This window comes from Mercurialis annua, linkage group LG5 (genome assembly GCF_937616625.2).
Source record: "Mercurialis annua linkage group LG5, ddMerAnnu1.2, whole genome shotgun sequence".
Lineage (NCBI taxonomy): Eukaryota > Viridiplantae > Streptophyta > Magnoliopsida > Malpighiales > Euphorbiaceae > Mercurialis > Mercurialis annua.
In genome coordinates, this window is record NC_065574.1 from 841,474 (window position 1) to 869,389 (window position 27,916).

Genomic DNA, 27,916 nt, shown 5'->3' on the forward strand with positions numbered 1-27,916 from the left:
TTCAGTTTATTGAAACGGAAAACGCCACAAAAAATTGAAGTATTTGTATTTTCTAGTATCCGTGTTTCCTAGGCCAAAATAGTGATATAAAATCACGCCAAAATAATAATAAACACGAAAAATAACTAAGTTTTAAATTTATTAATACTTTGAAACATAATAAAACTTTAACTATTTAGTTTTACTGTCATAAATTATGGGTGCAAATTTGTCATTTTTCTTTGCTCATCAAACAATTCAAAGATTTTTTTGGACATATTTTAAAAGTTCTGTATCTGTTTTGTAATTGAACATTCTATCGGATTTGTAGTTATCTTTTTCACCAGCAGATAAGTAACACAAAGACACAAGTTCAGGTAATAAGGTAGGAAAACCAATCACAATTCCACTGTACTTCAAACATTTTATAAATTCTAAAGAACCCTAAACGCCACCATTTGGCTTACATTCTTAAACTTTTCAGTTCAGTGAGAGTTTCAGTTGCTGTTTTTTTAGTTTACAAAATTCTCTTGTTTTCAGTAGAAGAAATAGAGAGTCATCATGAAGAGAAAATTGTTTGATTTAAATACCATCATGGAAGAAGAAGAAGAAGAAGAAGAAATACAATTTGGTTCGGTTTGTAACAATGGAGTTTCTTGGTTGAGAGGTTCGTTGCTTGGGAAAGGAGGATTTGGGTCGGTTTATATTGCTAAACTGAAAAAACTAGACTTAAATACTATGTATCGTCCTATCATGGCTGTTAAATCGGCTGGGGGTTGTGATTCAAGTTCTTTGCAGAAGGAAAAAGAAATTTACGACAATCTCAATGACTGTCCTTACATTCTTCAATGCTTTGGCGAAGAAACTACAACTGATCAGTATGGTAATATGTTTTACAACATTCTGTTAGAGTACGCTTCTGGCGGAACCCTAGATTCTCTGATCAAGCAATCCGGTGGATGCGGGTTGCCTGAATCTGATGTCAAGAGATATACAAGGTTTATTCTAAAAGGAATTGATTATATTCATAGCCATGGCTATGTGCACTGTGATTTAAAGCCTGAGAATGTGTTGCTTGGGTCTAATGATGGCTCTGTTGATGGTAAATTTGTTCCGAAGATAGGCGATTTCGGGTTGGCCAAGAAAATTGTGAGAAACAGGAAGTTTGGTGATTCTGACATTGGAGGCACTGCTTTGTATATGGCGCCGGAGACGGTCACAGATGGAATTCAGGAGACTCCGTCTGATATTTGGTCTCTCGGATGCATTGTTTTTGAGATGTTAACAGGCCACAATGTTTGGGATTCAAGTGATGCTGCCTCAACTGACGAGATTTTGGAAAAGATTGGCGATTTCTGCGAATTGCCTGAAATTCCATCTCATATTTCAAAGGATGCAAAGGATTTCTTGAAAGCATGTTTAGTGAAGAAGCCTGCTTTTAGATTTACTGCTGAGATGCTATTAGATCATCAGTTCTTATCAGTACTAGGTGATGATTATGAAAGGTATAAACCGGAGGAGGAAGTGTCGAGGAATTCAGTTGAGTCGTTGCATGATTCTGATTGTGAAGAGCTGTGTATTTCTAGCTTTTCTGATGGTCATGAAATGTATGAATCGGAGGATGAAGAGTCGGCGAATTCAGTGCACACGTTGTATGATTCTGGTTGTTCAGAGTTGTTCTTTTCTAGCTTCATTGATGATCATGAAATCCATGAATCGGAGGACGAAGAGTCGACGAATGCAGTTGACACATTTTGTGATGCTGACATTGAAGAGTCGAAGAATTCAGTTGTCAGACTATGTGATTCTGATATGCTTGGAAATTACAATAATGCGGATCTTCTTTTTGCCGCATTAATCTATCGTTCTTGTTTAACAGGGATTGCCTCATGAGATGTTTTACTTTATAGGAGCTTAAATTGTTGTAAAGAATTGATATTTTTGATGTTTTTAGCTACTGTGATTAATTGATTATTTATACAACAGAAAATGTATAGTTTAGCATAGATGTTTAAAGTCAGAACTGCAGCAGTCTTGTGTTGTTTATTCAGTCCTAAATATTGATACTTTATATAGCCTTGTGCTTAATGTGATTTTAATCATTTGTTAAATTGTTAGTTCTTAAAACTCTGAATTTAAAGTTTGAATTTACTTATCGACATAGCTGTTAAGGATAATAAAATCATAGTTGGAGACTCATCCCTGTCCTCTGAAATACTACTCGATCATCTGTTCGTATCACGAATAATTAGCCGAGGTTTTGATGACAGATAGTCGATGAATTCATCTGCATTTTCTGATTCTAAAACAGATGAGGACAGCTTCATGCATAAGTTTATGCCTCTCCAGCAATAAGATGTGTTAGTATTGAAGGAACTGAAATTGGCATCCAGTGTTTACACCAATTACAGTGTTGTGCAACATATTTTTCAAGTGAGAAATTAAGAAAAAGCATTTTGAATTATAGTAACACTAGGTCGATGCCCGCGCGTTGTGCGGGTGATTTTAATAATTTTTAAAAAATATTTTTTATATCATAATTTATAAAATGATAAATATTATAAGTTTTCAATATAATAAAAATTCTTCAAATTTCATATATTTAATACATTAATAAAAATTCATCATATTTCATACCTTTTAAACATAAATTAGAACTACTCATAAACTTTAAGGAAATTTCATTAAATTTTAACTAAAATTCATTAAATTTCATAACCAAAACAATAAAAAAATTAATAAGATTACATTTTAATTACTTTTATTTAATTTCAAAAATATTTCATATTAATAATATTATAATTAAATATTGAAATAAGAGATATGTCCTATAAATGAATAAAAAAGACATTTGATGGAAAATAATTGTCAACGTTAAATCAATTCAATGCAAAACATAAAATCTTTTATGTTAAATTGTTTTGATGAACCTCATAAGATCAACATTATCATTGAAATTATATAATTACGATTGTATGGTTCATGTCTAAAATATATATATTCTAATGGCATGCAATCCTCGTTTCTTTGAATTCTTTAGCAAGTTAGGTCATATGCCACTAAAATAAATTAAAATACAACAACAATAACTATACACATAAATTAAACAATAGTAAAAAGATAGACGATACTTACTTCAACCGTATTTCATTATGAATGATTAAAAACTCTTTTATTGCGGGAAAAAGTTGCATGAGACAATATCAAATATGAAAAAATAGAAAAAAAATAGATATAAAAAACTCTAAAAAACCATGTTTGTTTATAATTAAATATGTGTGCATGGATTTATATATAAATATAAATAAATATATATATATATATATATATATATATATATATACACACACACTTATATATTTCATGATAAAAAAGTTGTAATTAATTGAAAAATATAAAAGTTAGATGTTATACAAAACTTATTTTTAAAAATATGAAAAGTTAAAAAAAATTATTTAATACATTTGGTTTCATAACCTATAAATGTTAATAATATTTAAAAATTCTTAATATTTTATAACTTATAAACATAAATAGAAACTCTTCCAATTTTATAACCATCACATTTATAAAATTCTATACTTTAAATTTTAATTAACTAAATTTAGTTTTAAAATTATTCATATTTTTAGCATATAATAAAATAAAAATATTTTAGTCCTCATAATTTAATTTTTTAATTCTTATAATATTATTTTAAAATATGTAATATTCAATAGAATGTATTTTAAATTAGGAGAAATAAAATATTTTTTATATTATTATATATTAAAAATAAAAAAAATAAAAAAATTAATTTTATTTAGACTTATAGAATTTTATGAATTTGATGGCGATGAAATTTAAAGAGTTTCTTTTTCCATGTTTATAAGTTATAAAATCTTAAGAGTTTTTCTATGCTATTAATATTTATAAATTATGAAATAAATTTAATTATTGCAAGTTTTAACTTTTCATATTTCATAACTTAAAAAATATTAATTATTAGATTTTTTAATAAAATAATAAATCAATTTTAAATGAGTAATTGCCATATGGCAATTTATAATCGATCCACTTGTTAAAATTAATTTGGAGTTCAAGATTATATTATAGTATAGATAGATATAAATATAGATTAGTCTCATAATATGCATATCGATAAGGAAACACGAACTCTGCTCTTCTCAGAATGTAGATTTGTTTTGTGTTGTCAATTTCAGGGCCAACATATAAATGTTATATAAATTACTTTGTTTAAGCAAATTATCTCCCTTTTTTGACTCTTTAGTCCTTAAATCTCTATGTTACACTTCAAATGTCAAAGATATTCCTTTCCGTTTTTTCGATTTCAGGATTAGTTTTAGGGATGGCAATGGGGCGGGTGGGGGTGGGGAAGCTATCCCCGTCCCCACTTTTATGGGGAATCCCCATCCCCGTCCCCATTTATTTGATGGGGTTTAATTTATCCCCATCCCCATATCCGTGGATTTCCCATCCCCATGGGGATCCCCACATCCCGTCTAATTCTAATATAAATATTTAAATATTTTTATTATTTTCATGAAACATTTAAGAAAAAAATATGAGCTGTTCAATATTAATGATAATAAAAAATTATAAATTAAATTATCTAAAAATTAATTAATCGTCTAAAATATTCAGCAATTTTAAATATAAAAATAATATAATTAAAATAAAATAAAAAATTGTTAAAAATCATTACTTAATATTCTGATAATTAAATAAAATTATGGCTAATATATTAAAAAGTGTACTAAATTATATAAAACTAAATCGGGTCCCCATGGGGACGGGAATGGGGATCCCCATTGGATGGGGACTACACTCCCCGTCCCCTCCCCATCCTCGTGGATGGGTAATAATCTTCACCCATCCCCGTACCCATGGGGACAATTGGTGGGATTCTCCGCTCCATTAGGGGCGGGTCCCCATGGGGATCGGGAAATCCCCTCCCCATTGACATCCCTAATTAGTTTCCCTAAAGCTAAATTCGCTGAGCGTTTTATAATAGATGCATGCTACGTACTGAGGAAGTTTGCGAATATTTCAACAAGTGCATAATGATTTAGTTTCTTGGTATAATCTGGTGTAGGGGGGAAGGCTTCATCCCAAGACATAGCTTCATCTATCTTGTTGTTGGTTATGGAGGAGAGAATCAAAACCGAAGTTAGATCATCTGGCTAGGGTTATTTGCAAGGCTGAATCATCAACTATAGAGCATTGTTTTTTCAATCGCTCTTTTACGAAGCTTAAATGGAATTAGAGATCATTCCGGAGAGAACAAACAAAAAAAGAGGGAGGACTATCCCACTCCCTATATAGAGACACCGAATTGACCACTTTTGCTAAGCAATGAGCAGCCAAATTTGCTGAGCGTTTTATAAAAGTAACGGAGATAAATTCCATAGTGCTTATACAATCAAAAACAATATCGGAAAAATAGGATAAATTCCTAGATGGATGATGCAAAGCAAAAACAAGCTCTTGGCAATCAAAACAGGAACGCGGGAGTAATACTTCATCTTGATCCAACTTGGCAGGATAGCTGCATGAAAATTCAAACTGGCTGGATTCAGAAGAATTTTAGGATAAAACTTAAAAGGCTCTTTTTTGGTTCTTTGACCAAAATTATTTTTAACTAGAAAATAATTTCACATAATAAGATAAAAGATAGTTTCTTTTTATATATATAATTAATCTAAAAGCTATTTCATTTTAGTAATATATTATCACCATTTTTACCATTTCACATACTCTGAATTATCAAAGCAATTAAATTTATTCTTTTATTGCGAATATATATACATTAATTTTTTTTATATCTGTTGATTTAAATTTTTTGTATTAATTTTGATTAAATTGAGTACATATATCATATTATGAAAGAAATGAGATTTATTTTTAATAAATGTTTACTTTTGTGTATGTGACTTATTATAGTGGTGAAAATTGTTTTAAAATGATAAGCGTTGAGATTCCTTTCAAATAAAAATAGTAGTTAACTAGTAATGATTAAGAAAGATAAAATATATACTAAATAGTAGTATATTGTTTTATTTTTTAAAATTTTATTATTCAAAAATATTACAATAGTTTTAGAATTTGTGTGCTATATATTTTAATAATTGAATGTTAAATTTATCAATACTTTTAAATAAAAATCGTAGACTAATTTTTAAAAATAATCAAACTTTTAACTATTTAGTTTACTGTTATAAATTCAGGATGTAAATTTTTATCTTTTTTTTTTGCTCATCAAACAATTGAGAGTTGGAGGGTTTCTTTGAAAATATTTTAAAAGTTTTGTATCTATTTTGTAATAGAATATTCTATCAGATTTGTAGTTACCTTTTTTACCAGCAGATAAGTAACACAACGACACAAGTTCAGGTTATAAGGCGGCAACTTCCTAATCTAGCTAGTTTGAAGTAAGAAAAACAATCACAATTCTATATAACACTGTAATTCAAACATTTTATAAATTCTATAAAACCCTAAACGCCACAATTTGGCTTACATTCTTAAACTTTTCAGTCCAGTGAGAGTTTCAGTTGCTGCTTTTTTAGTTCAGAAATTCTCTTATTTTCAATATAGAGAGTCGTCATGAAGAGAAAATTGTTTGATTTGAATACGATCATGGAAGAAGAAGATATACAATTTGGTTCGGTTTATAACAATGGAGTTTCTTGGTTGAGAGGTTCGTTGCTCGGGAAAGGAGGATATGGGTCGGTTTTTATTGCTAAACTGGAAAAACTAGACTTAAATACTATGTATCGTCCGATCATGGCGGTTAAATCGGCTGAGGTTTGTGAATCAAGTTCCTTGCAGAAGGAGAAAGAAATTTACGATGATCTTTATGATTCTCCTTATATTCTTCAATGCCTTGGCGAAGAAACTACTACTGATCAGTATGGTCATAAGTTTTACAACATTCTGTTAGAGTACGCTTCCGGCGGAACCCTAGCTTCTCTGATCAAGCAATCCGGTGGCTGTGGGTTGCCTGAATCTGATGTCAAGAGATATACAAGGTTTATTCTTCAAGGGATTCATTATATTCATAGCCATGGCTATGTGCATTGCGATTTAAAGCCTGAGAATGTGTTGCTTGTGTCTCATGATGGCTCTATTGACGGTAAATTTGTTCCAAAGATAGGCGATTTCGGGTTGGCGAAGAAAATTGTGAAAAATAGGAAGTTGGGAGATTCTTACACTGGAGGGACTATTGCGTATATGGCGCCGGAGACTCTGGCCGACCTAATTCAGGAGACTCCATCTGATATTTGGGCGCTCGGATGCATTGTTTTTGAGATGTTAACAGGCAACAGGGTTTGGGATTCAAGAGCTGATTCCTACGGATTTCCCGAAATTCCATCTCAGGTTTCGAAGGACGCAAAGGATTTCTTGAAATCTTGTTTAGTGAAGAACCCTGCTTTTAGACTCACTGCTGACATGTTATTAGATCATCAATTCTTATGAGGACTCGGTGATGATTATGAAAGAAAAGGGTCGGAGGATCAAGTGTTGAAGAACTCAGTGGAGCCGCTGTATGATTCTGATTGTAAAGAGTTGTGCTTTTCTAGCTTTGTTGATGAACATAAAACCTATGAATCGGATGATGAAGAGTCGAGAATTCAGTGCAGAAATACATTGCGTGTTCTATAGTACGGGGCTTTTTCAATAAGGCTCGCACCAAACTCAACTCAAGGCCTCAAATTCTCACGAAAAAGACAAATAATGAAGTTGAATCGTTGTATGATTCTGACTGTTCAGAGTTGTGCTTCTCTAGCTTCATTGATGATCATGTAACACATGAATCGCAGGATGAAGAGTCGACGAATTCAGTTGTCAGACTGTGTGATTCTGATAAGGTTGGAAATTATACAAATGTATATCTACTTCATGCCGCATACTATGGCTCGTGTGTAACAGGGATTGTCTCATGAGATGTTTTAGTTTATAGGAGTTGAAATTTTTGAAAATTCATGTAAAAAATCCATACTTTTAGCTAATAATATACATTGATTATTTATACAACAAAATATATAGTTTATGTTTAAAGTCAGAATTGCAGCAGTCTTGTGCTTAATGTGATTTTTATCAATTGTTAGTTCTTAAAACTCTGTATTTAAAGTTTGAATGTACTAATCAACAAAGCTGTTAAAGATAATAAAATCCTAGTTTGAGACTCATCCCCGCTCTCTGAAATGCTACTCGATCATGTGTTGGTATCACGAGTAATTAGGCGATGACAGAGTCGATGAATTCATCCGCATTTTGAGATCGACAAAATGTTCACATTGCATAGTTTAATACACTAATTGCTGCGTTGTGCAACAGATTGTTAAAGTCAGAAAGAAAAGGAAGTTACACTTCTGGTAACATTTGTTCTATAGCATGCATATCTATACGAAAACGAAAATGAAAACGACATTTGATATAAGAATATGTTATACTAAGTTTCCGAGTTATAAAAAATGGAAGTGTAGCGCCGAAATGTAAGAATCGACATTGTTTAGTTCCGATTTCGTGATACTGCATTTCAGAACCTTGACATAATTTCTTCCTTGTGTTTCCTGTCACTCTAAGATACTGAGTGGAGAAACTTCACCAAGTTTACTAATTATGTAGTGGAGAGAATTTTTATGGCAACGTATATATGTGCATATACTTCAAAAATAAGTTATCTTGGATCTTTAAAATTAGAAGAAATGTTTAGATAGATTTGTTCATCTTGTCATTTATGAACTGAGCTTTTCAGATTAAAACACATTATTAAACATAGGCTAATAGGTTAAAAAAACCCTGACCTTTCTTTTAATTTTCAACTCCACCCCGACGTTGTAATTTTTTCAATTTTACCCTATTTCGCATTTTTGGTTTTCAATTGCATCCTAAAATAAGAAAATTAAATAATTTTATTATTATAAGGATTAAAATATATAAAACAAATATATTGAAGGATCATTTCATTCTTTTTTTCATATGGAAAAAATTCAATAAATCCTTAAACTTAAAAAAGTTTCAAATAAATCCATAATAAAATCTTAATTATAATTCATTATTAATTTTTAATATACCTTACTCCGCTTCCATCGGACCTACCATCACCGGACCAATCGACCGAACTCCGCTTATCACCTACCATCGGAAATCACCGAAAAGCCATTTGTCAATAAAATAAAAATAAATAAATTAAATTAATTAATTTAAAAAAAAAAATTAACTTTTGGGAGGAGGAGCAGCTGCTCCTCCTCCAGCTGCTCCTTGCCGGAGGAGCATCTGCTCCTCCAGTAAGGAGCAGCTCCTCAGGCGAGGAGCTGCTGTTCCTCGTTGAGGAGCAGACGGCAAGAAGCAGCCGGAGGAGGAGCAGCTACTCCTCCTTCCAAAATTAAAAAAAAAAATTAAATTAATTAATTTAAATTTTATTTATTTATTTTTATTTTATTGAGAAGATGACTTTTTATATAATTTATAACTTTAAAAAGTATTTAGATTTGTTGATAAATATAAAAGATCTATTTTGAATATTAGCCAAATAAAAAGGGTTCAATTGAATGTCGTGCAATTAAGAACTAAAAATGCAAAATAGGGTAAAATTGAAAAAATTGCAACATTGGGATGGAATTGAAAATCAAAATAAAAATCAGGGTTTTTTCAACCTATTAGCCTTAAATATATAGAAACTTTAACTAATAAAATCATATTATTGTCATCATTATAATAACGTGTTTTAACATGATTTGTTATAATGATGTGGACAGAATCTATCTAAAAAATTCCCTAAAATTATATTGAACTACTACTACCTTATTATTATTTTCAAAATTTATTTTTAGTTTAATATTTTTAATAATATATTTTTTAATTAGAAATAGAACTATTCTATGTTAATAAGGATTAATTAGCAATATTGTATATTTTTATACAGGCAAACCACGGTTTAAGAGAATCGGGATCAAATCCGCGACCTCATGAATTTTTTAATAGTTTCTAACTAGATGTTTTAGTACCTAGACTTGATTTTTATTTGTATTAATAAGGGTGTGAGCCATTATAAGTTCCATAATCCGAGTTTCAGTTACAATGGCAACGATGTATTTAGATCACTAAACTTTTTCATATCGAGCTAGTGTTTTTTCTTTTGCCTTCCACTTCTTGTGGTTGAGCTAATCTAATCATCATTTATCAAAAAAAAAAAAACCTAATAAAAATTTCAATTATTTAATAGTATTCATTACTAAATTCACAAATAATCATCCTCCATGTTTTCTTCACACAGAAAACGACACAAAACATGAGCCGTTTTGCTAAAACAAGGCAGCAGTGTAAAAAACTAAAAATCGAAAGATTAAAACAAGTAGATCTACTTGTCTATCGTAAAAACATTTAAAAAAAGTTAAAAAAGAAGCATAAACATAACACACAGATCTGGCGCTTTCCACTCTCTTGTTTTATTTCTATTTGTAGCACAACAACACACTTCAATTTTGTTTTTTAATCCCCAATCAGCAAACCCTAATCAAATCCAGATTCATTTTCTCACCCAAACATGTCATAATCAATCCCCATTTTACCCTTCCAAATCCAAATCCATGGGCTCCTCACAGTCCGTACAACTCCCCGACGACGACGAACAAGAAGACGACGACGAGGAAGAGGAGGAAGAAGAAGAAGATGATCATTTACAAAGCCGTAACAGTACACGAGAAATAATCGACGGTAACGATTTAATCAAGAAAGTTCTAGAACAAGAACCTGAAATGTTACCGTGCCACTCGTCAGCTTCTCCTCTATCTCCGCAGCCGTCTTCGTTAGGCACGCCTCGTCTCGGTCCTTCTATTAAAGTGTGGGACCCTTACAATGTTCTGGCTCCGCCGCCGCCGCCTCCTCCGCCGCCGGTTTTCTTGCGGAGTTTTTCATCGAACAGTGGGGTTTCTGTTGATGATGAGCAGACGGGTGCGGTGGCGTTTACGGAGGTGTATTTGATAAGTCATGGGGAGTGTGAGCTGAATTTGAGACCTGATTTGGTTGGTGGGAGATGTCATGGGGCTGGTTTGACTACTAATGGGAAACGCCAAGCTAGGGCTTTGGCTGTTTTTTTGAATTCTCAAGGGATTAGGTTTAATGCAGTTTATTCTTCGCCTTTGGATCGCGCTAGATTGATGGCGGTTTCTGTTTGTCAGGTAATTTATTGAATTCCAGTCTTTAGTGTAGTTATGATTACGTTGATTTACTCTTCTTGTTAATGTTATAATGAGTTATTAGACTGAGAAATTGGAGCGACTAAAAGCACGAATGCTTGAATGAGTGCATTGAATGTCTGCAACTAATGGATGTAAAATTGTGTATTGTAGTCATAATGTTCAAAAGTACTGTTATATCACTTATTTGCAGCATATTGTAATTTGCTTGCAAAATTTTCTAGTGAAATGTTTCGGAGAAATGGAGAATTCAAGGTTGGGATGAGTTGGAGGAAATGGAGTATGATAAGTTATGGAACCAACTTAGGATTGGGAATGATGGATCTGGGAACTCATAGCCAGGGATATAGATTAACTTATTTCTTCACAAATACTATTAGTATATTGTAGGTTGTGTAGTTCTCCAAGAATGATTGGAAATTCATAATTGGGTTAAGTAGGGAAAATTTAGGATACATAATGATGAAACTACTGGTAAAATAGGTGTACAAATGATGTATTTTGATCTTTTAGCTAAGACACGATAGACTTTCCCCTTAAACAGATTTTACAAGGAACTTATCAGCAGAAGGGATCATGATGGATGGTCTCTGTGCTAGAATTATTTCAACTGTATGTTCATTATACAATTCTGTTTGCGAATCAAAAGACTGAAAGGAAATAATTCTATCCAGACACTAGTAAAACAAGACACATGGGATATCATCTTTTTTGGATTGAAGATATTGCATATGCCAGAGGAACTTAAATAACTTGATGATGGGTGTGACTTGTCAGAAAAAGATGGTATTCTAGGATATAATGTTAGGTGTGCTCAGAACTATCTATGTTGATAACTCCAGGTGATTGGTCATCACAACATCTAGGAAGTTCGCAAGAATATTAGTATAGCATATAATAGCAGCTTTGTCCTTGATAAACATGATGATAGTTCTTGGTTATCAGATGTAATAGTTGCTTATGATTTTGATGATCTCTGATTGGTATACATATGTTCATGTTCGATAGAATTTGCTTTGAATCTTCACTTGCATTGTTAAATTGAACAAATTGTCTACAAATAAAATCGTGCAGGAATTGAATTTTGCAGAGGAACAAATACAATTGTCGGATGCTCTTGTAGAGATAAGTCTGGGGCAGTGGGAGGGGTGCCCAGGTTCAGATATTTATACACCTGAAGTGCTGAGCTTGATTGAAAATTTTCAGCCTGATTTTTGTGCTCCGTCTGGAGAATCACTTAGGCAGGTGGAATTTAGGATGGTTCAATTCCTAAATGGAACAGTCATGGGCCTACCTGCAAAGTTGAGATCAGATTTCTCACTGCATCATAATAATGAAAACCAGGTATATTCTCATGACCGAGATTCATCTACTTTACTGCCACAACAGTGGGATACACTTCATAGGCATCGGCCAGTATTCTCAAAGAAGAAATCTGGTAAGAGCAGGCTACAATATGTGAGTACCACTGGTAATCATGATGGTGAGTATGAGACTTTGCCCGGGGAGGACGGTCATCAAAATTCACTGCATGGTTTAAATGTTAGAAGCTCATCTTCCTCCAGCTCTCCTTGTATTGGTGTTTTTTCTCACTCGATTCCTATTAAGTGCCTCGTTACAGGCCTCCTTGGTTGCAGCCCAGTGATGGCGCATAAAATTTGCATAGAAGATTCTTCGGTAACAGTTTTGCAGCATTCGTGGAAAACAGGTTGGCAGATTAAGCGCTTAAATGATACTGCGCATCTTAGACTTCTTTAATTGCAGCAAGTAGATCTCTTCATTGCTAATGGAACTTATGAGTTAAAATTGGTATCGTGTTCATTTCTATACCACTTTGCAACTCGTGAATTCTTGGTATTTCCGCCACCCTGTTGTATTTTTTGGCATGTTTATTTACAGATTCACCACCTGCGAAAAAAGCGGATTGGTTTTGTTTTGGAGTTGATTGTAGCATTTACAAGGTTTTGTCCTTATAATGTGAAGGAAGGTGGTGATTTTTTGCCTGTATAAGGAAGACAGTAAGTTATGTAGGATGAAGAATTGTGAACTAGCTTTTCATGTGTTAATACAATTTGGTCTGATTCTATCTGAAACCTGTTATATCAATTTTTACATTTATGAGATACAAAAAACAATGCTGATTTGCTGAATTTGCAACACTTTCTGAATTATTATATTTTGGCATTTCTAAATGATTATAATTGATTAGTATGTGACCTCCAATAATTCATCCTTTGACACACTAATGGATCTTGTCCTCTTGAGATAAAAGTTTATGTCAATAGTAGCATTTGTTTGAGAGGTAATTACTTTCAACTTCAAGGTGTGAATATTACACTAATAAGATTCTGATATTTAAAAATTATATACTATTTTTTTATCAAATTTATAATACTATACTAAAACAAAGTTAAGAATTAACGTGTAGTTAAATAGTAAGATCTAAATATTAAATTTTAGGGATTTGAAAGTAATTACATCAGTATTTTATGAACTTGATCACATGGGAATGATATAAAGAGTTGACAATATGACAGCCATGGGTCATTTCTCCTACAAGCCAAACCCTGTTTGCATACACCAATTGGTGGCCACAAATACAATCACATAAGAATGTCTGATTGGTGGGTCTCCCTCACCTAGAAATACAACCACCATCGTTTAAAGTTTAATGCAAACAGTAGATTGAATCCTGTTCATTATTTTGATTTCAATTTTTAATGAGTAGTCCTCATCATGGCCGAGTCCATTCAGGTCTAACTGTTTTATATGCAAAATTTAGATCTGTTTCGGATCCAATTTAGGTCTAATTTATATAATCCAAGTTTCATTTTGACTCAAACTTGAATATCAATGAGAGAGGCTCACGATCTTAAACGAGCCTTTTACACACATAACATAATAATTTATTTATTTTTACTATGCTGACTTTTCATATCTCTAAATTTAAGTGTATATCATCTTAATCGTTAAATTCTATATCTATAATAAAAATAAATACATTAAATAGAATAATTTTGTTTTAATTGAGCTCGAGTCGAGCTCTTGCTCGAACTCGAATAACTCGGATATCATCCGAGTTCAAACTTGACAATTGAGACTCATTCGAGCTTGAATTTGTATATTACGCTCAAATTCTGAATGCGATTTTGACCTAACTCGGGCTTGATCCCGGGCGGCACTTTTACATCCCCCTAAATCCAACTATGGTTCATATAAGATGGGATTTTTTGCCTATGTACATGGAAATTTAACTAAACATAAAAATCTGAATACCTTCATAATAAAAGAATCTAATGCGAATTTAGTATTTATTTCAGATCCAAGGTGGGTGGACCAGACAAATACTTAACCTATTGAACATGTTAACTGATGAAGAAGACAAAACACCACCAGTTTGGAATTTAGAATTCAAGTCACAAACCAGACAAAATATACATGAACATAAACGAAATGGGGTCTTTACAGCCATATATACTAAAGCCAAAACAGAATTAAATTTTACTACTACCCATCCCGTGACGATCAGCTAACTTCACTCACTATATTAAGCTAAATTTCCTTTACAAGAACTTAACATTTCACTCATTCATGGCGACTGTCAACAAATTCTTTGCTGCTCTAGCTTTGTTATTAGTTATCTTCTCCTCCAAGGTACTTGATATTACCAGTAAGCCTGTAATATCAGCTACTCCATATGTAACTTCACCTAACATGTCCTCATTTTTCCCATCCCCGACTAATGAGTGGCTTTCGGATCCTCCGAAACCGGATTCGTCAGCTCCGGTTCCGGTGTCCGGTGAGTTTATAGGGAAGAGTCACTCTCGTTCAGTAAAACTCAGTTGTAATCTTGTTTTCATGTTCTTCAGTGTTGGAAGTTGCATTGTCTTTTTTTAGAAATTTAGAAATTTTGTATTCTATTTATGTAATTGAGATTGTATGGATAATGGATTCTTCATTAATTAGTTCTTATTACTTATGATCAGTCAAATAATAATTCAGCTGTCTGAAATTGATCTTAGAAATTTATCTGAAAGTTGGACATGATTGTCGGTGTTAAATTAAAAAAAATTGTTTTTCATAAGAAGAACAAAACTTCTAATGCATATAAACTCAATAATTTAGCTCAAATGGTATAAACGCTAACAGCAATTTGCTAACTCGTGAGTTCAATTCTTCCCGCAAGCGTTTTCATCGCTAATTATCAAAAAATAGAAAATGAAGAATCCAATACCCAATTCCATCTCTAACCTTCAGACATGGTTCAGTAAATACTTCGACAAGTCCAATGTCTTCTCATGGAACTCACTCATTGCCGAGTTGGCTCGTAACGGTGACTCAACCGAGTCTCTCCGAGCTTTCTCTTCATTGCGGAAGCTCGACCTTCAACCAACTCGCTCTACTTTTCCTTGCGCAATCAAAGCATGTTCGTCTCTGCTTGATCTTAACTCGGGGAAACAAACCCATCAACAAGCGTTGGTTTTTGGGTTCGAGTCAGATCTCTTTGTATCATCAGCTTTGATTGTTATGTATTCGAAATGTGGCCAATTATGTGATGCGCGCATACTGTTCGACGAAATTCCTCACAGAAATATTGTGACGTGGACGTCTATGATTACTAGCTATGTCCAAAATGACAATGCCCGTGAAGCGTTATTGTTATTTAAGGAGTTTTTGATTGAAGATAGTGAAAGAAATGGCGATAATGCCGAGGTTTTTATGGATTCGGTTGCTATGGTTTCGGTTTTGTCTGCGTGTTCTCGTGTTTCCGAGAAGGGAGCGACTGGGGGTGTTCATGGTTATGTGGTGAAGAGGGGATTGGATAAAGATGTGGGGATTGAGAATACTTTGTTGGATGCATATGCGAAATGCGGTGAAGTGGGTGTTTCTAGAAAGGTGTTTGATGGTATAGTTGAGAAGGATGCTGTTTCTTGGAACTCTATGATTGCTGTTTATGCACAAAATGGCTTATCCAGTGAAGCTTTTGAAGCTTTTCGTGGAATGATAATGGATAGTTGTGTTAAATACAATGCGGTTACTTTATCTACTTTGTTGTTAGCTTGTGCACATTCTGGAGCTCTTCGTTTAGGGAAATGCATACATGATCAGGTACTCACTTCTCCGTAAATGGTTGATCTTTTCGTATTCTAGGTTGTTTGACGGATGGTAATTGATGATATTTACGTGTGCCAGATACTATTTTAAATGATAAAATGTTTGCATGGTTGCATTAGATACTTTTGTTAGGTTGAAGTACGCTTAGTTTTTGCCATTTTTTTATCTTTATAACAGGTAATAAGGACGGGATTGAACAACGTGATTGTGGGCACGTCTCTAATAGATATGTATTGCAAATGCGGGCGGGTGGAAATGGCAAGAAAGATATTTGATGATATGAAGGAGAAGAATGTGAAGTCGTGGACTGCTATGGTTGCTGGCTACGGAATGCATGGTTGTGCAAGAGAAGCTCTGGATGTATTTTACAAGATGATAGAGACTCGGGTCAAACCAAATTATATAACTTTTGTTTCAGTGTTAGCTGCTTGTGGTCATGCTGGTTTGCTAGATGAAGGCCGGTATTGGTTCAATGCGATGAATCATCAATTCAATGTAGAACCTGGGGTTGAGCACTATAGTTGCATGGTTGATCTTTTTGGTCGTGCTGGCTATCTAAACGAAGCTTATAATTTGATAAAAAAGATGAAGGTGAAGCCTGATTTTGTATTGTGGGGTTCTCTTCTTGCAGCTTGCCGAATTCACAAAAATGTGGAACTCGCAGAGATTTCTGCAAGGGAACTATTTGAGCTTGATCCAAATAACTGTGGGTATTATATCTTACTTTCAAACATATATGCTGATGCAGGAAGATGGAGAGAAGTTGAAAGGATGAGAGTGCATATAAAAGATCACGGACTAGTTAAACCACCGGGATTCAGTTTGGTTGAACTCAAGGGTAGAGTGCATGTATTCTTGGTTGGAGATAAAGAGCATCCCCAGATTGAGAAAATCTACAGGTTTTTGGAGGAACTAATAGTGAAACTTCAGCAATCTGGCTATTTACCTAATATGTCATCGGTACTTCATGATGTCGATGAGGAAGAAAAGGAAATGACCCTACGAGTTCATAGCGAGAAATTGGCAGTTGCCTATGGAGTTATGGATTCGTTTCCTGGTTCAACCATTCACATCCTTAAAAATCTTAGGGTTTGTGGCGACTGTCACACTGTGATTAAGCTAATTACGAAGGTTGTCGATAGGGAAATTGTTGTAAGAGACTCGAAACGTTTTCATCACTTCAAGAATGGTTTGTGTTCATGTGGAGATTATTGGTAACATCTATTGAAGCAATTCTATATGCATTATAAAATACGGAGTCATTGTTATCATGATGAAGTATACGAAAAAGCTTTCGTGTTGAGGATTTGAAGTTACGAACAACCTATATCGAAGAGCTTACCAGAGAACATTCTTTTTAGTTTTGACATTTGCTTACCTTTGCCGCCGCTTTTTGAGCATCTCATACAAGTTTGGAGTTCTCTGTTTTCCCCCTTGAGATGTTTTATCTGTGACCGGAGCCTGTTAATTGTGATTTTCTTCTCAATATTTCGCTTGGCCAGCTCAGCTTGTTGCTGCAGATTATCCTCCATGAGCTTTGTAACTTGAGAGTTGAGATCAGACCATGTATTCCCCTGCTCAGAATCATCTTCTCGGATATCACCTGCTGTATCCTGATGCCGAGTCAAGCTGTAATCATGGTCTGTCAATTCTTTTTCCAGCTGCTTCAGGTATTCAAATTCAATGTCCGTGTCGGGTTCTCCAAAAATTGCATTCAGACAAGAACCAGAAATCTCCAGTTTACGATCACCACAACTTTCGACAATTTTTTTACTAGTGTTCGAAGATGAAGGTACTGATCCTGATCCTAATCCTGACCCCGAATCAGATTCAGGATCTAATTTTGACATCAAGCCATCATATTTTTCAGCTAAAGAACAGTATTCATTATTAAATTCTTCAAGCATTTGTAAAACTTCCAGCCTACGCTTGTCATAATTCTCGATTCTTGTCGAAGAATCTTCATCTTCTCCAAGAAGAGCCTCCATAACCTTCATTCTATCATTCATCTCTGCATACAGGAATGGAGAAAATATAATTTTAAACCGTCGGAAAAGGCGAATGACATTACAATACATAAACTGATACACATCAGGAAAAAAAACTGACCTAATCGTGTTTCTCGAAGCCATTCAGATTCCTGTGGAGCGCTATGATTACCTGGAGCCCAAGAAATCGGAGAAGACGACAATGAAGAAGAAGAAACTCTTTTGCTTTCCATTGAGCAATGCTTTTACTCAGATTAAGAATTTTGTCTTGGAAGATCTAAACAGAGAATTATTTATTTATTTGTTTATGGAGATTATTACAAAAAAAATTGGTCACATTCAATTGAATGCATGATCTTGATACAGTTGTTGATTTCAACAGAAATTTAGGCTTGATGTGCTCTTACTTTCCTAAATTTTCAAAGATCGTCGGTGCTGCGAGTCAAGAAAAAAACAAAGATCAAATTAATAAAATTGGTATTTGGTATTTGTTGGTCAGAGGTTGTTTTGTTGCATTCTTGATGACAGAAATAATAAAATTAATTTTATAGTATGTTACTTTCAATTCAATATTTTAAAATTAGAACTTTTCAATTTGAGTTTTTAGATTCATCAAGTTGAATAATTGTGAATTAATCAGAATTTAAAACACTTTAAAAAATTTGGTTGACGTTAGTTTAAAAGTCAGTTTAGATGTCCTTTTCTAGAAGTTCAAAGTTTTTCTTTCTGTCAAAGAAAGTATGCACTCTTGCAAAAGCACCTACCGATCCCACATGTTGATTGATTAAAATAGTAATTAATTCTATTATTATATTAATTATTGATTTAGTTATAATTATTAATTAGTTTTGAAAAAATCGCGAAGTAATTACATTTTAATAAGAAATAATACTAAATAAAATTTTAATTAATTTAATAACTAAGTTAATTTTTTATTACTTATTTAAGTCATGCAAATTAAGGAAAAAAATAAGGAAACAAATTAATACTTAAATCATGTTAGTCCTATTGATTGATTAAATTGACTTCAAATTATTCATATGCTTCTAGCTAACAATATCCTCATAATATAAAATCAATTATTAGTAGGAGTACTGAAAAAGGTCAAATCTATTCTTTTTTTTTGCAAAATTTTAAAATTTTAGTTCACTTTTAAGCTTTTGTAGTAATTTTAATTAATTTAATACGATCGATTTAATAGTGTATGTTCAATTTGACATTGATTCATTAAGTATAAATTTAATTAAATGTCTAAACACAATAACAAATAGGCTATAAAGGGGACACTATTTTTTTTAAATTTAAGGGCACAATATTAGTAACATGCATTTTGCCTTCTAAGAATTTAAGGAATATAATAATATCCATCTCATGGAGATCGAGAAAGCCAGTATAATTCCTATAACTTGTTAAAAACAATTTAATAATTTCTCATAGTTTTATATTATGCCCCCTTTAAAAGACTGACCTTTTAAAAATAAAATTTCCGCCATGCCTTTTGATAATAAATATATTATTTAACTGAGCCCCTCCTCTTAAATTTACTAATTTTTGATGTTCAGAACTTGAGAGCATTTTAAGTTTATTTGTTTGACATAATTATTTTAAATTAGGCAAGTATTAATCAAATTAAGAAATGAGAAATTCATAAACTAATTTATTGGTGTTTCCAATATGTCTCGAGGAATATGCCGCCACCTCATCTCTCTCAACCATGAGCCATGCCAGGTCGTTTCCATAACAGTCTTACAAATATGCCACTGTAATTCCATCGAATTACTTATCTTGCCCTTCTTTTCTTCAAAATTTATATTCACCCTTGAATTACAACAGTTAACTGAAATGAACAACCCATATTTTATATATTTAGGAAATAGATAGTTTGCAATCACTATATTAAGGAAGATGCAAATTTTTGCTTTCCATATTTAGTTTAAATCTTTAGAAAAATTCAGCTCTTTTGATTGCTTACATTCCAATTTTGTGGCTATTTATTGTTTCTATTTAGATGATAAGGTGATAATTTAAAAAAATTATAGATTTTGAGTTATAGTTTTAAATATATAACATTATGAAAAAATAATAGACAAAAAAATATATTTATATAATTATGTTCAATTTAAATTTAAATTCAAATCAATCAGTTCTAATGTAGGATTAAATATAAAATAATAGGCAAAAAATTGATATACTATTAAAAAAATTATAAAAAAATTCAAATATTACTTATATAATACTATGTCATCAGCATTTCATTTAAAAGGCTTAACTCGTTATTAGATCTTAAACTATACGTATTTTAATTAATTGGTCCCTAAATAAATTGTTTCTTTTTGGTCTTGAACTAAGAAACAACGTGTCTTCAAGTTCTTCGATGTATTGTCGTTATAAATTCTATTTGTTATGTGACATTTTTTTTAACAAGTAACTCACTATTTTTGGAGTGTGAATCACACGCTCTTTACGGAATGACTTAGAAACACATTTTTTTATAACTTCAGGGACCAGAAAAGATCAAATTTAATTCAGGAAGCAGTTAATTAAAAATGTACTATAGTTTAAGGAGTTAATGACGAGTTTATCCTTGAAAAATAGCAAGGGCAAAAACGAATGTCCTATTGGAATGGTAAAAGTAAAAGAGTAAATAAGGTAGAACGCCATGTACATAAACCTAACCACGTCACACATCTCGTATAAGAAACGCAAAGCACAAGAAGTAGGGCCGGTTACAGAGCCAATAAAACTAAAATTAGGCAACTCTCGCACACTAATTGGGCAAAAAAAGAGAGCGAGAGACTAATTCAGTTTCCCTCTCGACTCTCATTTCCATCAAACCCTCGCCTCTCTCCATTTTTCGAATCCCTAATTCTCCACCAATGGCCTTCTCCGATTACTCCAAGCAATCCCTAATCCCTAGCTTCATCTATTCCTCCCCCTCCTCCTCCGCTAAAGCCTTATCTCTCTCTAAACTCCTCCACCACTCGCCGTCGTCGTCTCCGTCGAGGAATGGAAACAGCGGACCTGGAAGTTTTGTGATCCCCGCTCCGAGTGAGCCTGGAAAGATCGAGATGTACTCTCCGGCTTTCTATGCTGCTTGTACTGCTGGCGGTATTCTTAGCTGTGGTCTTACGCATATGACTGTTACTCCTCTTGATCTTGTTAAGTGTAATATGCAGGTATAATTTTTTACTCGTTTTTTTCTTCTAGATCGGCGCTTCCTTTATTTATTTTGTTTTCTTGTTTTAGATCTATATATTTTGTCGTTTGATCTTGATTTTGTTTTTTAATTATTTTAATTTTGTTCTAATTTTGACATCATTGCTTTGCTGTTGGATCTGTAATTTACTGGTAGTATGTACTATTATTTATTCGTGCTGGTGCATGTGCTGTATTGGCTTCTTAAGTAAGATTTATAGTGTTAATCCTGCTAATTTATTTATGTTGTCATCGATTACGATAAATTTTATCATTGGCTTTAGAATTTTATGATAATTTCTAATGCTGTGGATTCAAATAGTCACGGCTTATTCATTTTAGATGCTATCTAATGTGTTTGTTTTCTTTGTTTGTATCGTATACTATTTTGCTGCCGAAATTAGGAGCTGCTTACATTTCCAGCTGTGTTATTGCTGGCTAACGTTTAAGTACATAAGGAAATGATTTGAATTGCTTACTATGTTAATATGTTATAGATTTCTGGTTTTCAGCTTGTCAATGTAACTTATGTTAATAGTTTTGTGCTGTACCTCAACTTTTATTACTTGTAGATTGGTAATGATTTGTGCAACAAGTTTATATTACTGATATACAAAGTATTCTGCAGCTCTTTGTTTGTGAGTATGTTAGTGTTAAATAAAGTAAATATTATGAATTTATTGTGCTGATGTGAAAGTAATCCATTTTCTGCTTATTTTTTATATATGAACGTCTTTGAACTTTACTGTAGTATTTCATTTAAATTGGAAGAAGATTTAGAAGTGCGAATTTTGAGATTATAATAGCTATTGTTGAAACTTGTTGCAGTGGCAGTCATAATAATTGGATAAACAAAGCATTAATTAATTGATTTGACATGTAAAAATTATGTGATAGAAGTCATAAACTAAAGTAAGGATGTATTTTTTGTCAGATTGATCCAACAAAGTACAAAAGCATCTCATCTGGTTTTGGAGTTCTGCTCAAGGAACAGGGTGTGAGAGGCTTTTTTAGAGGATGGGTACCCACTCTCCTTGGTTACAGTGCTCAGGGTGCATGCAAATTTGGGTTCTATGAGTTCTTCAAGAAGTATTATTCTGATATGGCCGGGCCAGAAAATGCAGCCAAGTACAAGACCTTGATTTATCTTGCTGGTTCTGCATCTGCTGAAGTGATTGCAGATATTGCTCTTTGCCCCTTTGAGGCTGTTAAGGTCCGAGTCCAAACTCAGCCTGGTTTTGCTAGAGGCTTGGGAGATGGCCTTCCCAAATTTGTCAGATCTGAAGGCGCTCTTGGGTATGATCATAAAATCAAGGATTATGTTTAAATGAGCCCGTTAAGTTGCATTGTAAAATCTTGTTTTATTTTTTGCAGGTTGTACAAAGGTATTGTGCCTCTCTGGGGACGGCAGATTCCATGTAAGTTTTCTCAACTTTGATTTAATTTTTGTTGTTTAATCATTTTTTTGACAGTTTGTAATCATCTCACAACTTAATTTACCCAGTATAAGAGATAAATGATTCTCTATCTCATGTTCAAATTATTGTTCAAAATCATAAATTATGATGTTTAATATATTGATACAGCTAAATGTATTTAAATGCGATAATTAGCAAGGTTTATTTTTGTACTTTATGCTATGTTACGACCTGGTCTTTACTAATGTTTAAAGGAAATTGTTGTATATTGAGTATCATACTGAGTGTTAGCATTCATATGTCAAGTAGGTCAGGGTGCATTAAAAATATTAGATACCTTGTTGCTGATCCCCATTTAAATCCATTCAAAGGTTTCAAATGTTCCGTTGTGTCGTCTGCTAGGAATCAGTTTGTTATTTAATGTGCATAGTAATTTATTCTCAATACGCCTTCACCTCTCATTCTTGGTGCATGTGATGGTTTGAGCCTGAGGTTATTCAGACTATGTTTAGCCTGTACATAATTTTCACGTTGATGCAAGTTGCTGATTGTGCCATCTTTGTGGTCTGCGGCAGTATATAATAGTGAAATGTTTATGTTGTAGATACCATGATGAAGTTTGCGTCTTTTGAAACCATTGTTGAGATGATCTACAAGCATGCTATCCCTAGACCAAAGAGCGAGTGCAGCAAATCTCTGCAGCTTGGTGTTAGTTTTGCCGGTGGTTATGTTGCAGGTGTTTTGTGTGCTATTGTATCTCATCCTGCTGATAATCTTGTATCTTTCCTCAACAACGCCAAAGGTGCAACCGTTGGTGATGTAAGTACTCATTTTACAATATTGATCTCTGTAAAATAGTCATTCACTTCGCCTTGCTCAAGTGTTGTTTTTTTAATCTTTTTTGTTTTGCTGGGTGTGCAGGCTGTGAAGAAGATTGGTATGCTGGGTCTGTTTACCCGGGGGCTTCCTCTCCGTATTGTCATGATCGGAACTCTTACTGGAGCCCAGTGGGGTATCTATGATGCATTCAAAGTTTTTGTGGGACTGTACGTATCAGTTATAGATTGTTTGCTGTATTTACTAATTCATTTGGTACTTTAATTTAATCTTTGATTCTTTGATTATAATTTCAGGCCTACCACTGGTGGTGTTGCTCCTGTTGCGCCTGCTGCTGAGCTCGCAAAGGCTTAAATTTGGAAGATTGCAAATTTTAGCGTATTTTTATGAAGCTGGGAAAATGATAGGGAAAATAAACATAGGATTGATGAGACTCCCAAGGGCAGTAAAGATTATTATTCTTTTACATTCAGAACTTGCTTCGGTTTTTTGTCTTTTCCGGCTAATTTAGCTCTTGGAGGGATGGTTTTGCCTTCATCCTTCCGATCATGAATACCTGTGTTAGTTAGATTGATATTTATAATTTAGTTTGATGTTGGGAATACAATGTTCCCCTTCAACTCAACCTAAAATAATGAGCAGATTGGGAGATTATTTTTGTTCTGCCTATTTTAATTCTGAGGCTTTTGTTATATGAGAAAGTGAATGTTATGCTTTATCCTTTGTTTCAATTTTGACATTTAATTAAAAATTAAATTTTGGAAATTGAAGTTTAGGAATGATATGCGCCGACGGCTGAAGCACCGTTGTGTTTAGTTCAGGAGCCATTTCGTGTGATCTTATAAATTTATATTTTCAAAACTTCCAATTAATTTAAATTTACTATAAAATATTTAAGCAATCACTATTTTATTCTACAAGATGTTTGAAATCAGAATATAATATCAATTAAAAGACTAATATCTACAGTTTTGTTGGAGTATGAATACTTTTATTTTCATGTATCTATTTTCTTAAGCTAATTATAATATTTTTCAAACTTGAGCATGACCTTGATATACAAATTATTATTGAATGTCAACAACTTTTTAATATTAAATATATATATTTAAACGGTTAAAATATGCAATGTAAAACAATAACGAGTAATTGATTTTGACCATATGAAAAAAAACTTGAAAATTCAGTAATCTTCAGGTTCAATTACCCTTCTTTTTATGAGTCTAATATGAGTTTTGTTCGTGACTAAACTCAACTAATAGCTCAAACTCGACTTTTTAAGTTTTTGAATTGATCTAATTTTTTTCGAATCAACATTCGCATTAGCCCAAATCATTTATAGCATGCAGTGCAGCTTGATGGAATGAATTGTTAATTTAGATGAAGATAGTTTTGTGGTGAACTAAATGAACAACTTGCAAATTTGGCTTGTTAAATTTCCCAAGAATGCCTATAGTTTAATCTTATATTCACATTTCAACAGCTCCTCAGCCACGGACGGATATTATGTTGTTGGCTCATAATAATTTATTAAGCTGTTTAATTGATCATCACTTGCACTTAGAGGAGGGCAAATTTCCAATTATGGCTGTTAAATTTGGTTTTTATTTTTATCAATTTGCCTTATTTTAGCTAAATTTAGGACTAATTAACCATAAAACTAAAATTTATACTAATTGATTATCGCTTGCACTTAGAGGTGGGCAAATTTCACTTAGTTGATATAGGAGATCATTTGTGAATTTTTGTTAATAATTTAATGTAAATTACTTGACATTTGTATTAGGTACTTCATTTTCTTTTTCAGTTTAAAAAGTAACAAAAAATAGTTTCAATCAGATTTTAAAGATCAATACTAACCTTTTAAAAAAACATAAACAATTATATTTGTTACCATAAAAGATCTATTTACTATGTAATTGTCTCTAATATATCAGCATCTTAGATTGGCAGAAAATATACTGAAGACATGATTCTGCAATGCAGCATCACAAAAGGGAAACTGAAACTATGCCTTCAATACTAACACATCTCATTGCAGGAGAGGCATAAACTTCTGCATGAAGCTGTCTTCATCTGCTTTAGTATCAGAAAAATGCGGATGAATTCATCGACTCTGTCATGGAAACCTCGCCTAATTATTCGTGATATGAACAGATGATCGAGTAGCATTTCAGAGAACGGGGATGAATCTCCAACTACGACGATTTTATTATCTTTAATAGCTTTGTTGATAAGTACATACAAACTTTAAATACAGAGTCTTGAGAACTAATGATTGATAAAAATCACATTAAGCACAAGACTGCTAAAATTCTGACTTTAAAACATAAACTATACATTTTTTGTTGTAAAAATAATCAATGAATAACAATAGCTTAAAACGTCAATTTTTTACATGAGTTTCCAACAATTTCAATTCCTATAAACTAAAACATCTCATGAGGCAATCCCTGTCACACACGAGCCATAGTATGAGGCAAGAAGCAGATCCACATTTGTGTAATTTCCAAGCTTATCAGAATCACACAGTCTGACAACTGAATTCGTGGACTCTTCATCCTCCGATTCATGAGTTACATGATCATCAATGCAGCTAGAGAAGCACAACTCTGAACAATCAGAATCATACAACGATTCAACTTCATTGATTGCCTTTTTCGTGAGAATCTGAGGCTTTGAGTTGAGTTTGGCGCGAGCCTTATTGAAAAAGCCCCGTACTATAGAACAAGCAATGTATTCCTCCACTGAATTCTTCGACATTTCATCCTCCGATTCATAGATTTCATGTGAACAGCCAGAATCATACAACGTCTCCACTGAGTTCTTCAACACTTCATCCTCCGATCCTTGCCTTTCGTAATCATCGCCGAGTCCTGATAAGAATTGATGATCTAATAACATCTCAGCAGTGAATCTAAAAGCAGGGTTCTTCACTAAACAAGATTTCAAGAAATCCTTTGCGTCCTTCGAAACCTGAGATGGAATTTCGGGAAATCCGTAGGAATCAGCATGTGAATCCCAAACCCTGTTGCCTGTTAACATCTCAAAAACAATGCATCCGAGCCCCCAAATATCACACGGAGTCTCCTGAATTTGGTCGGCCGCAGTCTCCGGCGCCATATACGCAATAGTCCCTCCAGTGTAAGAATCTCCAAACTTCCTATTTTTCACAATTTTCTTCGCCAACCCGAAATCGCCTATCTTTGGAACAAATTTACCATCAACAGAGCCATCATTAGACACAAGCAAGATATTCTCAGGCTTTAAATCACAATGCACATAGCCATGGCTATGAATATAATGAATTCCTTTAAGAATAAACCTTGTATATCTCTTCACATCAGATTCAGGCAACCCACCGCTGCCGGATTTCTTGATCAGAGAAGCTAGGGTTCCGCTAGAAGCGTACTCTAACAGAACGTTGTAGAACTTACGACCATACTGATCAGTAGTAGTTTCTTCGCCAAGGCATTGAAGAATATAAGGAGAATCATAAAGATCATCGTAAATTTCTTTCTCCTTCTGCAAGGAACTTGATTCACAAACCTCAGCCGATTTAACCGCCATGATCGGACGATACATAGTATTTAAGTCTAGTTTTTTCAGTTTAGCAATAAAAACCGACCCAAACCCTCCTTTTCCGAGCAACGAACCTCTCAACCAAGAAACTCCATTGTTATAAACCGAACCAAATTGTATTTCTTCTTCTTCCATGATCGTATTTAAATCAAATTTTCTCTTCATGATGACTGTAATTCTGAACTCAAGAACAGCAACTATAAAACTCTCTCACTGAACTGAAAAGTTAAAGAATGTAAGCTCAGTATACTAAAATGGCGGAGTTTAGATTAGGGTTTTATTTATATAAAATATTGGTTCTTCCCGCCTTAAAATCTGAATTTGTGTTCTTGTGTTACACGTCTGCTGGTAAAAAAGGAAACTAAAAATCCGATAGAATGATAATGTTAGATTAGATGAGCAAAAAAAAATGGTAGTTTTGCACCCTTAATTTATGACAGTAAACTAAATAGTTAAAAGTTTTTTTTTTTGACGAAAGTTAAAAGCTTTGTTATGTTTTAAATTTCGTGTACTATTTATATTTAAAGGTATTAATAAATTCAAAACTTAGTAACTAGAACTACATAAGCAGCATTTTAAAATTATAGTAATATTTTTT

General features: G+C 33.1%; 7 protein-coding genes across 7 annotated transcripts; 5 read left to right on the forward strand and 2 right to left on the reverse strand.

Annotated features, from left to right (window-relative positions):
- The first annotated feature begins 452 nt into the window (after positions 1–452).
- On the forward strand, positions 453–1,882 carry LOC126683224 (mitogen-activated protein kinase kinase kinase 20-like). Its single transcript, XM_050379074.2, has one exon. The coding sequence runs from the start codon at positions 541–543 to the stop codon at positions 1,870–1,872; it is 1,332 nt and encodes a 443-aa protein (XP_050235031.1). The 5' UTR covers positions 453–540; the 3' UTR covers positions 1,873–1,882.
- A 4,607-nt stretch (positions 1,883–6,489) lies between these two features.
- Positions 6,490–7,939, forward strand: LOC126683313 (mitogen-activated protein kinase kinase kinase 20-like). Its single transcript, XM_050379162.2, has one exon. It carries the CDS (start codon positions 6,586–6,588, stop codon positions 7,456–7,458), a length of 873 nt encoding a protein of 290 aa, XP_050235119.1. The 5' UTR covers positions 6,490–6,585; the 3' UTR covers positions 7,459–7,939.
- Positions 7,940–10,357: 2,418 nt separating this feature from the next.
- LOC126680736 (uncharacterized) lies at positions 10,358–13,276 on the forward strand. Its single transcript, XM_050375918.1, has 2 exons — positions 10,358–11,165; positions 12,258–13,276. The coding sequence occupies exons 1-2, from the start codon at positions 10,575–10,577 to the stop codon at positions 12,939–12,941; spliced, it is 1,275 nt and encodes a 424-aa protein (XP_050231875.1). The 5' UTR covers positions 10,358–10,574; the 3' UTR covers positions 12,942–13,276.
- A 1,956-nt stretch (positions 13,277–15,232) lies between these two features.
- On the forward strand, positions 15,233–18,213 carry LOC126680735 (pentatricopeptide repeat-containing protein At3g26782, mitochondrial). The gene is made up of 2 exons (XM_050375917.1): positions 15,233–16,292; positions 16,476–18,213. Exons 1-2 carry the CDS (start codon positions 15,402–15,404, stop codon positions 17,514–17,516), a joined length of 1,932 nt encoding a protein of 643 aa, XP_050231874.1. The 5' UTR covers positions 15,233–15,401; the 3' UTR covers positions 17,517–18,213.
- LOC126680737 (protein NETWORKED 4B-like) lies at positions 17,523–18,856 on the reverse strand. Its single transcript, XM_050375919.2, has 2 exons — positions 18,408–18,856; positions 17,523–18,309 (listed from the first exon to the last, which is right to left on the reverse strand). Exons 1-2 carry the CDS (start codon positions 18,517–18,519, stop codon positions 17,612–17,614), a joined length of 810 nt encoding a protein of 269 aa, XP_050231876.1. The 5' UTR covers positions 18,520–18,856; the 3' UTR covers positions 17,523–17,611.
- Positions 18,857–21,014: 2,158 nt separating this feature from the next.
- Positions 21,015–24,454, forward strand: LOC126681319 (mitochondrial phosphate carrier protein 3, mitochondrial-like). Its single transcript, XM_050376858.2, has 6 exons — positions 21,015–21,462; positions 22,416–22,777; positions 22,856–22,899; positions 23,504–23,718; positions 23,821–23,945; positions 24,033–24,454. The coding sequence occupies exons 1-6, from the start codon at positions 21,163–21,165 to the stop codon at positions 24,088–24,090; spliced, it is 1,104 nt and encodes a 367-aa protein (XP_050232815.1). The 5' UTR covers positions 21,015–21,162; the 3' UTR covers positions 24,091–24,454.
- A 1,664-nt stretch (positions 24,455–26,118) lies between these two features.
- LOC126683475 (mitogen-activated protein kinase kinase kinase 20-like) lies at positions 26,119–27,610 on the reverse strand. The gene has a single exon (XM_050379384.2). The coding sequence runs from the start codon at positions 27,481–27,483 to the stop codon at positions 26,176–26,178; it is 1,308 nt and encodes a 435-aa protein (XP_050235341.1). The 5' UTR covers positions 27,484–27,610; the 3' UTR covers positions 26,119–26,175.
- Positions 27,611–27,916: the final 306 nt, after the last annotated feature.

Excerpts from the sequence above, each read along its gene's own strand:
- LOC126680736 (XM_050375918.1), top strand. The coding sequence starts at position 10,575 with ATGGGCTCCTCACAGTCCGTACAACTCCCCGACGACGACGAACAAGAA. Across the intron at positions 11,166-12,257 it reads TGGCGGTTTCTGTTTGTCAG|GAATTGAATTTTGCAGAGGA; the intron begins GTAATTTATTGA and ends AAAATCGTGCAG.
- LOC126683313 (XM_050379162.2), top strand. The coding sequence starts at position 6,586 with ATGAAGAGAAAATTGTTTGATTTGAATACGATCATGGAAGAAGAAGAT.
- LOC126683475 (XM_050379384.2), bottom strand. The coding sequence starts at position 27,483 with ATGAAGAGAAAATTTGATTTAAATACGATCATGGAAGAAGAAGAAATA.
- LOC126680735 (XM_050375917.1), top strand. The coding sequence starts at position 15,402 with ATGAAGAATCCAATACCCAATTCCATCTCTAACCTTCAGACATGGTTC. Across the intron at positions 16,293-16,475 it reads GGAAATGCATACATGATCAG|GTAATAAGGACGGGATTGAA; the intron begins GTACTCACTTCT and ends TCTTTATAACAG.
- LOC126681319 (XM_050376858.2), top strand. The coding sequence starts at position 21,163 with ATGGCCTTCTCCGATTACTCCAAGCAATCCCTAATCCCTAGCTTCATC. Across the intron at positions 22,778-22,855 it reads AGATCTGAAGGCGCTCTTGG|GTTGTACAAAGGTATTGTGC; the intron begins GTATGATCATAA and ends TATTTTTTGCAG. Across the intron at positions 23,719-23,820 it reads AAGGTGCAACCGTTGGTGAT|GCTGTGAAGAAGATTGGTAT; the intron begins GTAAGTACTCAT and ends CTGGGTGTGCAG.
- LOC126683224 (XM_050379074.2), top strand. The coding sequence starts at position 541 with ATGAAGAGAAAATTGTTTGATTTAAATACCATCATGGAAGAAGAAGAA.
- LOC126680737 (XM_050375919.2), bottom strand. The coding sequence starts at position 18,519 with ATGGAAAGCAAAAGAGTTTCTTCTTCTTCATTGTCGTCTTCTCCGATT. Across the intron at positions 18,310-18,407 it reads GCTTCGAGAAACACGATTAG|AGATGAATGATAGAATGAAG; the intron begins GTCAGTTTTTTT and ends TCCTGTATGCAG.